Genomic DNA, 12,412 nt, shown 5'->3' on the forward strand with positions numbered 1-12,412 from the left:
CACACACACAAACACACACACACACACGAGTTAGGCCTATACATCAAATTACACGGATAATCTGCCATAAAACAGCAAGTAATGATAGTGACGCCAGTTCAGCGAACTTTCTACCACTTGTTTGCCGTCGGACTTAGGCTCCCGTCGCGGTCAGGCGCGGGACCAAGCCAAAGCAAGCAGACCGGACATCGAGCAAATAGCTACGCCAAAACTCTGGTCCTGCCTCATGGAGACGGTAAATTTGCCATACGCCAAAATAATACAGGAACTCAAGAGCTTGATGTGTGTCTGGATTACCAGCTAAGGCCCTTTTACCTTTAGCCGCCATAGCTCGGAGCATTGACTGCGTCCATCTCCATTTTGTGTATACGACTAATAACTGTTGCATTCCAAATGTTACTGAACTTCATCTCCTCATCTCAGATTTGCTTCACAAACTAGGCGAGGTAGGTTTTCTTCTTCTTCTTCTTCTTAATTTCTAAATTTGTGATCTACTTTTCTGAAGTCTTCTCATTTGATGTATTGTTTTTTTAACTGCTGTCGTAATCTGGCATTATAAAAAACAACATCTCTGCGGCATTGTCGATCGGCGTCTTCTGTAAGAAGTATAGTTATAGATGATATATCCTTGTCTTTTAGCCTTAAATCCCTGAATTCAAATATGGACATTATCTATAGCACTTTATTCTATTTACGTGATTGATCTGACCATTATTCCAATTATCGCATATTATATCTTACGTACATGTCATTCAAATCACATCCTGAAAGTGAACACCTTTTCACTCTAAGCTTTAAATGTAGACAGATTTTCTTTTCATTATGTTATTTATTGTACTTAGTGTCATCCAGTGATATATAAGTACCTGATAATGAAGAAGATTTTACATAATCATTTGCTTTTCATTCTTTAATGGACACTGGAGGGGGACAATTTCATATGAGTAGATGTCGTAGTACAGACTGCTTTGCTTTTCTGTCCTATATCCTCTAGCACCAATCTTCATGACAAGCCATGAAAATCCACCCAGCTGTCGAGGCACAAGATTCGCACTTGAGTGGTTGGAATACAGGCAGCAGGAACCAAGAAGGAAAAGACGGAGATGATGATGTGGATACACGAGTTTGGGAGAGCGGCTTTGAGGCTTCGTGAGTTGTCTATTTTGTCCCATTTCTGAATATTACCATTCTCGATATCAAAACACAAAACAGTATATCAAAGGAAGGTAATGTAAATTTTCTTCGTTGAAAGCGTTCAGCTCCATTTTAATGTCTCCTTAAATGTATTTTCCTGATACATCTCAGCAACAGAATCGTTGATAAATGCGTAGGTAGGACGACTATAAGGTCCTTACATGAGTTGACACCATTACCATTCTTGTGCAGGGTAATCAAAATTTTGTTAGTGGTTATGGATTTGTAAAACCGAGGTCTGCCCTGTGCATTTATATTTTGGAAAAAGTGGTCTTGCCTAGGAGTTCCCTCCTGGCTCGGGTGTATAAATGGGTTCCTCGTAAAAGTTGAGCAATGATAACGGGAGAGCAAACTTGTGGAGCAGCGCTATCACTGAAAGCATGTGTAGATATTAAGATTTGTGAACGAAATAGAAGCAATGCTCTCTTTTTCTTTGTTCAAGTGTGCTATGAATGTCCTTTGTGTGTAATGATTGTCAAAATCTACTTGTGTCAAAACACTTTTTAAAGGACGCACGTTTAAAGAGGAAATCCATCCTAAAATAGATAAGCTTTAAAAAAAGGAGAAAATTATTCCCTGCGGAAAGATACAAAAATGACAAAAATCGGATGGGAAATAAGGAAGATGTAACATTTTGAAAAGTTTGGTGTGTTTTTTTATCGGAAAACATTTCTTCACCAGCCTTTATGAATATTCAAAGTAATATTAAAGCAAGTTGATGCTGTCATACCCTCACATTTCATGTATGTTATATATGAAATTCGGGGGGGGGGGGGGGGGAGGAGTGTAATTTTAGCTAAAACAAGTAATAGCATGTTCCCATATCATGATATATCAGAGTTGTCATTTTGTTCTTTTTTATTTTGGGTGGTTTTAAGGCAAGACTTATATTCATATGGCTGAAACATGAGATTTTTTGTCATTTCTGTATAAGAAATGAATAAGAAATTGTTAGAGCATGACAACGTTAATTTGCTGATTTGAATATTCTTCAATACTGGTTCTGTACTGGATCTGCTTTATTTCTTATCGGGTTTTGTCATTTTCTTTTATCGGTCTGTAGGGAATAGTTTTTTCTTTCTTTGGAAGTTAATCTATTCTTGGGATGGATTTCCTCTTTAATGTTTCTTCCATAATTATTATCTTATCGTTCGATCTCGTCTCCCACAGATACGCACGATTTGTGGTGAGATTTCCGTCACTCGTCCTAGTCATCGTCTTCGCGTTAGCCACTTGTGCTGGCGTCATCGGGATCTTTACCAATGCCTTGCCGTCCTTTTCCGATCCTTCAAAAGTAAGCAACCCCTTGCATTAAGAATCGAAAACTTACCTATTCAGTACCTTGTACTGAAATGTTGTTTCGTACAAGGTGCATTTCATATTCCTTGTCATACTGTAATCCGTTGTAATTTTGTAAGTGCTTTGAGCCTTGCGCCATTAAAAGAACATTGTTCGGGGATGGATAACCAGTCACAATAGTTAAGGTTTAAGCAATCTTTATTATGCTCACGCAACACAAACTGCCGGCCGAAAGGGGCGAAGGTTGTACAACAACAATATAACATACATCTCAAACACTGCCCATAAGAGGGCAGTATAACACACTGGCGCGATCACTTTCTTCTTTCTGTCTTCTTCTACCTAACACAATGGGAAACCCTTGGCTATGGAATAATCATGCACATTCAATATGCCAAGAATGTGTGTGGAATTAAACCAATCAAACTTCTGACTAATGATGTGGATAGCTAGACCACATTACGAACACTCAATGATTTGATAACATTAATACAAACATTATCCCCATATAGACACGGTCTCTAGAAACTTGTATGGACTGACTGCAACACCCAACTAATATGAAACACCAACATTACACTATGATAAGCACTGCTATCATACAGTACTTACTCACTGGATCAACAATCAGAATCATGCCCATACAAAAATACCAATAACCTATGCTATACATGCACAACCTCATACATACCCTGTACAAACATCTTCTACCAATCATAAAACAACACTTAATAAAACAAACTACTTTACGGTGTAAATGAAACAGAAAATATTTCACAATGTCAACTATCAAATATCATACAAACACATGTAGCTAGCTCACTTTCTACCTTTTCTCACAATATGAAACACTACTACTGTAGGCCTACGTACCATGTAAGTACCATGGTCTCCCCACTCTCATTCACTCTTTTATTACAACACTGTTAAACACAGCACATACAGCTGTAATCAATTATCTGCTAACATATGCTGGGATTTGGAACGAGTGTACATAAACACTACACTATAGCTGTCTTTCCTCTACAGTCTTAAAGCACATACACACCACACACAATGTTGTTACATTAGAACCAAATAAACATCAACATAGGCTGTAAAAGCGTAAAGACAAAAATCCCTAGATAAATCAAATGAAAGCAACATGGAATTGAAAACAACAATGTGGTGTGTTCATAATAATGCCTGATACATGTATTCAAATCGGTATGAATAAGACACGCATGTGAATGAAAGCCGCTGAAAATAGCCACCCATCTGATGAAGCAATATCAAAACCTTAATGTCATCATTAACTTATGATGTGAGTTATTACTACAACCCTTTGGCATATACCAAACGAAACAACTGACAACGATACATCCAGTAAAAGATGTACTGTACATGTATATAAAAACAAATTACAATATACATTGGTATCAGAAAAACGCAGAGATCAAATACACCTGTACGGTGTATTACACTTTTAAAAACATACTCAAACTTCCGAAACATATTTTGTCCTTCAAGTGTATCAAAAACAGACTCCAACATTGACGTCACTCCATACAATATGACCTGACACATGATTCTCACATATCAAAAGGGGGAGAATGAGCTACATAAGGTCCATCAAAACTACATTGTATATGCCATGTACAATGTGTTACCATGCATATCATATAAACTTCATATAATGACAAATTATCATCATACGTACATTTATCTTTTCTTTATCAATAAACCTGTTACTGATATTCTTCCCTTGCATGTGCAACAACAACAAAAAAATCAAACGAATATTATACATACGTATGTAAAAATCTCACCTCTCCTAAATGTGTGCAACATGTATTTGACATAAGACATAGGAAATGACTCAAAGAATCATACACACTGGGCAAACTGAAAGGCAAAAACACAAACATAAAAATGCTGACTTATACTTGAGTTGCTGTCAAAACCATCATGTGTATGCTGCACACATAAAACGGTATACAGTACATGTTATTCAGATTTGCGCAAGTTGCTATGTGCAAGTCAACTTTCTGCTTACATGATGTATGTACTACAACATGTACTTGCATCCAATAACAATATACAGCTGTACATGCACTGTCTTCGTACATTACATGAATCAGAATCAATACGAAACACTTTAGACCAGAACAAAAATAGTAACAACTTTGTAATATAAGACGCTCAAAAAGGAAAAATGCATGCTGTGCATAGATTTCATACAGTCACAAAAACAAACAAACACAAAATGAACTTGAATTTTAAATCTCAGAGTGCCAGTTTTAAATCTCAGAGTACCAAAATATCAAAAGTTGCAGAACTATACACAATTCACACAAACTTCACCCATTATATAAAAAAAAAAAAATCCAATATAACTAACATAATTATCAACTAAAGTTTACAATATTACCTTGCAAATAAAACATAACAGATCACAAACTTATACAGCACACTTTTTTTGTCTCACTTCTAAACACTAATTTCACATGTACATTATAATGACAAAAAATAACCGATAACCTTAAAAATCCTGCATTATTTAATCAACAACAATCCATTTATCCTATTACCTGTTTACACAAATATAGTGGCTTAACAAACTTATAAAAATGAAGCAGGCATGTGGCACACAATTCAATTCACAAGTCAGAGTCCAGGAACATCTGGTAGCTGAGGTCAAAAATGGGGGTTATCAATTATCAGGGAGCTTCTGAATATACAGTCAATGTCTGGAGGACGGCCAGGAGGGGGTCCTACATTCAAGCACGTGTAGTGACCTGGTTGAGGGTGAGGAGCAATGTCTGGGGTTGGAGACATCACAGGTGTGGTAAGATGAAGACGACGGGCAGTAATCTTCTCGCCCCGTGGAAAGCGAGATGTACCTCCAGGAGTGGAGGCATTGGTGAAGGCACGGGGTTCACTGGATGCATCTGGGGGGCGCCCAGGAGGGTCATTGATCTTGATAATGCGAGGATGGTCGGGGGGCCCACTGTGTCGATGAGGAGTGGTAGTGCTACCAACACTAATGTTTAGAACATCCACAGGAAGCTCATCAGGGGGTGAGGTGTCCAAGGAACACTGGTTGACATCTGAAGATGGCTGACATGCTGGCCAGCCACAGAGATGACGAGGTGTGGCTAGGGCATCACAGGAATCATCGTCAGTGACATCAGGGATGGTGCCATTCATCTCAGGGGTGCGAATGATGGCTAGCTCAGACTGGGCTAGACACTGACGTGCAGGTTCAGCGTCCTGGGAACAGGGGCGTAGGCCTTTGCCTTGGTGGTGACAGTTGCTGGCTGGTGAAGGTTCGGTCACATCATCAGGGATGGATGAAGGTGGGTTGTACCGGGGAAGGCTGAGAGACATTGAAGGCGTACGGGACAGCCAAATATCTGCCTCTGATGTAGGATCAGGACCATAGGTGTACGAAGGTCCATCACCAATTGTGATGCGGCGCTTCGCGGGACGGATGGTAATGCCGTGTAACACTATGAACGGAATGCCTGCCTCAACTAAAACATCCGGAGAGTCAACAACTAACCCTTCAAAGAGAAATGCCTTCCCATCTCTTGTGAGTGTAAGGCACGTCCCTCCAATGATTGCATACGGTGAAGAACGGTCAACTGAATAAGCCTTGGAAGAGTCCGTTAAAACACCTCCAAGACTCTTAAACACTGAATAGCCAATCAAGTTCTGTGGAGAACCGCTGACAAGAGTAACCCGGACACTCTGTTGGCCATGGTCAAGATCAATGTAGGGAGACATACAGGCCTTTTCAGGCAACATTGAGGGACTAGCTACTGGAGACTGTGGCGACTGATCAACCCGGAAGTGGAACTCATCCGACTCCGATGAGCCACGATTACAGCAGTAAGAATTGTCTTGAAACCCTATTGACCTGTCTAAATCTGACATATCCTTTGCATCTCCAAGACTAGTACAGTCTGAATCAGCAACACATACCCTAGCAGACAAGCAGACGATATCTGTAGACAAAGCACTGTCATGAAAATCATCAAAACATTCATCAACTTCTGAGAAATCACATTCTAACTCTAGCTCATCATAATCGTCCAGATAATTGTCATATGGACACAGGGAATCAGAGAAGCCAAGGATGGACGCCGCTTGGCGAGCACATGTAATGATATCTCTTTCATGCTCTGGTAGGAATGAGCAATCACTGATGTGATGCTGGTTCGGGCGATTGGCCACGAGACATATTGGGCAACTGTGAACTGTATGTCTAACATTAGAACGACTGGACTCACTAACACTAAGACTACTCATACACATAGGGAGAGGATGTCTACTGCTACATGTACTGGGACCGACTGCATCATACCGAGTAGCATGCAATACTCTATCATCATGGGGACGAGGTTGGCTTGGGTCCCCAAAGGGCTCATCACAACTGTCATAACTATCATCATAATCGTCACAGAAATCATCATAATCAAGACCGACATAATCATCCTCAGTCATCCATTCATTGCTTTCATTTCTTTTGATTTGAATTGACTCAGAATCGCAAACACTGTAAGGTACCTGGTACATTGTACTTCTGGTTAGAATACTGGTAGGGGCGGCCTCTCTCTCGGGCCTGGGTGCGAGGTCGTTGCCTCAATAGGGGACAGGGAACAGCCATTCAGGGGCTATGTATGGGACTACAGCAGATGCGAGCAAACCATAACTACCTATCACGACACGTTTTGCCGAGCAACTGGCTGCCATATCATGCATAAAATCCATCGGTAATGAGGGAAGAGCAGGGTACTTTATCCCATGTAGCTGCCACCACGCCATTAAAAGAACATTGTTCGGGGATGGATAACCAGTCACAATAGTTAAGGTTTAAGCAATCTTTATTATGCTCACGCAACACAAACTGCCGGCCGAAAGGGGCGAAGGTTGTACAACAACAATATAACATACATCTCAAACACTGCCCATAAGAGGGCAGTATAACACACTGGCGTTGTGAAAAAAAAGCGTTTTAGATATCAATCGTATTGTATCGAATAGTAATGTATTGAATTTGATTTTGATTGATTTTTTTCTTCCAAAGTTAAGCATTAATAAGTTATATATATGCATATATATATATATATATATATATATATGGTTTTATGTGTATATGCATATAAATGAGGTACAACAAATGTGTACAGGTTAATAACACTTTTAAAGCTATAATAGATAATGATACTGCAGTGTTATTCTAAAGAACATTTCACTAACAGCGCACAATTTGCTCAAATGCTGTAATTCATGTTCTGATATTCTATTATTGAAAAAATTGACAATTCCGATATTAAACGATATACTACAATTTCAGTGTTTGTTTATTTTCAAAATGGGCACTGATGGGTCTATTTGCACAAATTATAAGTTAACGCCATAAATTGAGTAATTAAAAATGGTCGTAGTAAGCATTACCTTCCGAGGGACGGAGATATTTGGTTTGTAAATCTCGCTCTATCATAACCTGGCATGACAGGTAAGGGATTTCATCCAATTTCCGTACAGGGATTCCAGTCCAGAGGGACGGACTTGAGTGGGCGATTGCTGGCCTTCGAGCGTTACGTAGAGGCGACTGATCAGTTCTATCCGTACCCATCGACCGTAAGCGGGACCAGAAGACGGCGCAGTCCCGAACAGGAGCCGGGCCATCGTACGACGAGAGACACCACCAACAGCGGAACCGTTGATCAGCTCGGTACATGTGGGAATTCACGTAAGTATACATGTACAAAGTATCAGCTTGTTTTCATGTTCCATGTGCTGTTCATACCTGCATGATGTATTAATGAACTTACCCACCCTTGTTTTCGTATGTTATATAGGGCCTATACATAGGACGAGCAACTGTGCTCTCTCCGTGATTTCCACAAATGAGTCCAGTCGAACATACCCAATTATGTGTTGAAAAAATAAGATCAAAAAAAGTTTAGGAAGGGTGGAATAGTTCATTTTCGAAGTTTTTTTTTTTTGTGGACCTCAAGTGAATTTCCTCATGATAATCACTGTTTAGACTGTCTTATTATTATCATTTTATTTGGCAGAAGACAGACAATGGAAAATCAATCACAAAACTGGAAGTATTTAAGCGTTACAATGACATATTAAATATATATATATATATGTATATATATGAAATAAACATGACATTCCTATTATGATCATATACGGTGAAAGCATTGAACCCTGATACTGGTAGAAAGCAAAACAACGCGTACTTCTCCTATTTCAAGGGGATAAATCAAATGTGTACGTATAGTCCTGTCATTTAAGATGAAAGAATTTATACTGTTGAGTAAATGTCAGATTGGAGTGTACAAATCAATCACTATTTCATTCTAATTCATCGTCCCTAGGATCATTCGTGATTGACCTTAATCTTGATATCAATCGTTACAGTTTCAGATCGGCTTCGCATGGTATACAAGTCAACGGGAAACCAGGGCATGTTTACAAAGGACGCCATGATTGCTGTTTGCCAACACGACAATGACAATTATCGCACACAAGACACTTTTAACGAGACTTGTGACCTTCTAGACACAAATGGGGATTGTTGTCCGACCTTGTCACTGGGTCATCTTACAGCTCTCATTACTGGAAAGGACTTCTGTGTGGATATAGATGAGGAAGACGTATTGCTGGTTCAAGAGCTGCTCGGAGAATGTGTCGAGAGTTACACGGCAGGATGTTTTGCGGACGATCGCAACTGCACTGATTTACCAGCAAACTGCTCATCTCATGGCTCTATTGTTTACATCATACTCCATTATCTCACTCCAGCCGACTTCCTCACGTCTGTGACAGATGGAAGCTTTGATCTTCAATTTGCTATGTCTTTGCCTCCTCTCGACTACGCAAGCAACCAAACTCGCTCCTTTTATGATGGTCATATGGGTGGTTCATCCCTAAGCAGTGAGGCGGTAGGCGTTGTCGCCATCGGTGCGGGATTTAAGATCGATCTTTTCCGCGAGTATATATTATCTGACTCGGTCTTCATCGGCGTTGGATGTGCACTTGTAGTTCTCATCATTTGGATTTACGTAGGCTCATTCTTCATCACATCAATGACAATCGTCGGTATGCTCATGTCTGTACTCGTTGCCTACTTCCTCTATAAGACCGTTTTTAGACTACCTTTCTTCCCCTACATTAACATCCTGGCTACTGTACTGATAATCGGCATCGGAGCCGACGATTGTTTCGTCTTCGTGGACATCTGGAAACTCACGGAGAATAATACTGTAAATCGGGGCAAGAATCTAGAGAGCGTTTTTCGTGAGACTCTCAGGCATGCCTCGGCCACTATGTTTGTCACCAGTCTTACCACGTCGTCAGCTCTCTACGCAGGCATTGTTAATTCAATCACTGCTATTCGTTGTTTCTCTGTCTTTGCTGGCACAGCCATCTTAGTGAACTTTATTCTGACACTGACCTGGATACCTGCAGCCGTGGTAATTCATGACAAATATTTTCTCAATAAATCAGGAAACAGAACTGCAACCGACAACAAATGCCTGACATGTTGGTTTTCGGTTGGGGAGCTTTACAATGGCTTCGCGAAGACCGGCAACAAGCTTTTCCTCGTGTATTTGCCGATCGTCATCAGCAAGTTTCGACTGTTGTGCATTATCATCCTCTCCGGACTTGGCATCGGTGCCATCTGTGTTGTGTACGTTGCGCCAGGCTTACGGTTGCCATCTCAGTCCCACTTCCAAGTATTCAGGACCAGCCATATTCTGGAACAGTATGACCAGGTATACAGACCAACGTTTGCCTTTGAAAGTGACCTCGTCAACTACATGCCAGCGTTCATTGTGTGGGGCATAGAACCATTGGACAACGGAAACCACTGGGACCCAGATTCAAAGGGAATTACAGTCATGGATCACACCTTTAATCTTTCATCGGAAACACACCAGGAGTGGATGTACAACCTTTGTGCCGATTTCCGCAATTCCACTTTTCACAACAGCGAAGTGAATTCCACGTCTGAATATTGCTTCGTGGATTCCTTTCGAGACTTCATGGAAGGCCCTTGTATAAACCCTGTGACTGGAGGGGACCTCTCCCCTTGCTGCGGCCAGACAAACTTCCCATACTCTGCCAATAATTTCAGACAATGCGTCATCTTGTATCATGAAGTGCGATGCCAATTATCAACCTGTGATTACACATCTCCAGGACTACGCTTCGATGCAGATGACAGCATTGTTGCCATGAACATTTATTTCTTGACAAATACAGAGGAATCCCAGGACTACGCTGCCATGGACCGGTTTTGGTCGGACATGAATACCTGGGTTGAAAATCAAATGAAAACTGCTCCCGAGGGACTGAGGAATGGATGGTTTATCAGTACTGGTACAAGACAACTTTACTTCTTCGATTTACAGCGTGGACTAGCTCTTGGAACCCCACTCTCCATAGGCCTGTCGCTAGCCATTGCTGCCTGCGTCTTGCTGTTGACGATTCGAAACTTCCTGGTCACTGTCTACGCCATGTTCACTATCGCTTGCGCCGTCTTTGTCGTCGTCGGCTCGGTAGTCCTTCTCGGTTGGGAACTTAATATCTTTGAGTCTATAATCATATCGCTAGCCGTTGGTCTCTCAGTGGACTTCACGATTCACTACGGAGTCTCATACCGCCAAGCAACCGCGACCGACAAGGAGTCGCGCTCAATATACGCACTGAGCTCTGTCGGTGCTGCTATTACATTGGCGGCTCTCACCACGTTTGTTGCAGGTGCGTTGATGATGCCTTCCGTGGTACTCAGCTATCTACAGCTTGGAACTTTTCTAATGCTTGTCATGACACTGAGCTGGGTTTACGGAACATTCCTGTTTATATCGCTCTGCTACACCATAGGTCCTGAAGGGACATTCGCACAGTTCTCCAGAGATTGTTGTCGTAAGACCCCATCAAATCGCAGACTAAACTCAGTCCACATAGAGAAACCTCCGAGAGGGCATGAAGAAATATGTGTAAACGAGAATAAAGTCGACATAAGTGGTACAGGAGTGCATGCTTGGCAAGACTGCGTGGAAACAAAAAGCAATCACCATTTCAGCATCGGGAATACACGAAGAGAATTCGACAGCAGTAAAAGAACTGTAATCTTCCCCGTGGATCGGCAAACCGAAGGAACCGATGCCACAATAAAGCACTCCGTAGACGATGGGATGGACAGAGAGGGTCCGCAAGAATTCTCGGAGACAACTGCACCGATAGCTAACGGTAAAATCGATACCGTTGATAACAATAATCTCGGAAGTAGATGTTCAATAAAAGTTGTCGATGTATAACAGGAAGAAACTGAGCACTTCAGACTAGTGATGAAATATGTTTGTATCTTGTCGAAACATCCCTTGGGTAATGTAGCATATTTCCGAATCTAGACTTCAGGTTGCTGTAACAACAGTATAGAACTGAGCAGAACTATTCTTTGTTTCACTTTAATCAGGAATTGTACATAGCAAGCTTTCCTATCAAACTTTATCCACATTATGCTCGATTTTCCAATCTACCGAAGAGACGAGAAACGATTAACATTAATGAAATATTACTGACGTAAAGAATGATTTTCTCAAAATGAAAAGGAGGTATCCATGCTTTAGAAGATGCTTATGACTAGATGGTGTCTGTCCTTATTAGACATTTTATAACAATATGCTGAAGGTTGTTTCATTTTAAAGGTGTGCAATAGTGTCGATTCTTTTGCAATAGCTATCAGTTCTTTGTTGTTATTGTGTTTTAGTTTGCGTGAGATTGTGAGGCAGATTAAGTTAGAAATTGTGTGTCGCCCATCACTGTTGAAAGGAAAAACAAATGATATTACGTAATTTTGCGCTAAATATTATTAATCGTTCATTATCGGTGCATAGGTCTTCCTAAT

General features: G+C 40.8%; 1 protein-coding gene across 1 annotated transcript; it reads left to right on the forward strand.

Moving 5' to 3' along the window:
* The first annotated feature begins 2,299 nt into the window (after positions 1-2,299).
* Positions 2,300-11,822, forward strand: LOC140238188 (protein dispatched homolog 1-like). Its single transcript, XM_072318125.1, has 3 exons — positions 2,300-2,488; positions 8,026-8,233; positions 8,917-11,822. Exons 1-3 carry the CDS (start codon positions 2,300-2,302, stop codon positions 11,820-11,822), a joined length of 3,303 nt encoding a protein of 1,100 aa, XP_072174226.1.
* The last annotated feature ends 590 nt before the right edge of the window (positions 11,823-12,412 follow it).

Source organism: Diadema setosum, chromosome 14 (genome assembly GCF_964275005.1).
Source record: "Diadema setosum chromosome 14, eeDiaSeto1, whole genome shotgun sequence".
Classification (NCBI taxonomy): domain Eukaryota; kingdom Metazoa; phylum Echinodermata; class Echinoidea; order Diadematoida; family Diadematidae; genus Diadema; species Diadema setosum.

Bases quoted from the DNA above. Each gene is read 5' to 3' on its own strand.
- LOC140238188 (XM_072318125.1), top strand. From the start codon at position 2,300: ATGGATTTCCTCTTTAATGTTTCTTCCATAATTATTATCTTATCGTTC. The intron at 2,489-8,025 runs GTAAGCAACCCC...ATTTCCGTACAG, and splicing joins CCTTTTCCGATCCTTCAAAA to GGATTCCAGTCCAGAGGGAC. The intron at 8,234-8,916 runs GTAAGTATACAT...CAATCGTTACAG, and splicing joins CGGTACATGTGGGAATTCAC to TTTCAGATCGGCTTCGCATG.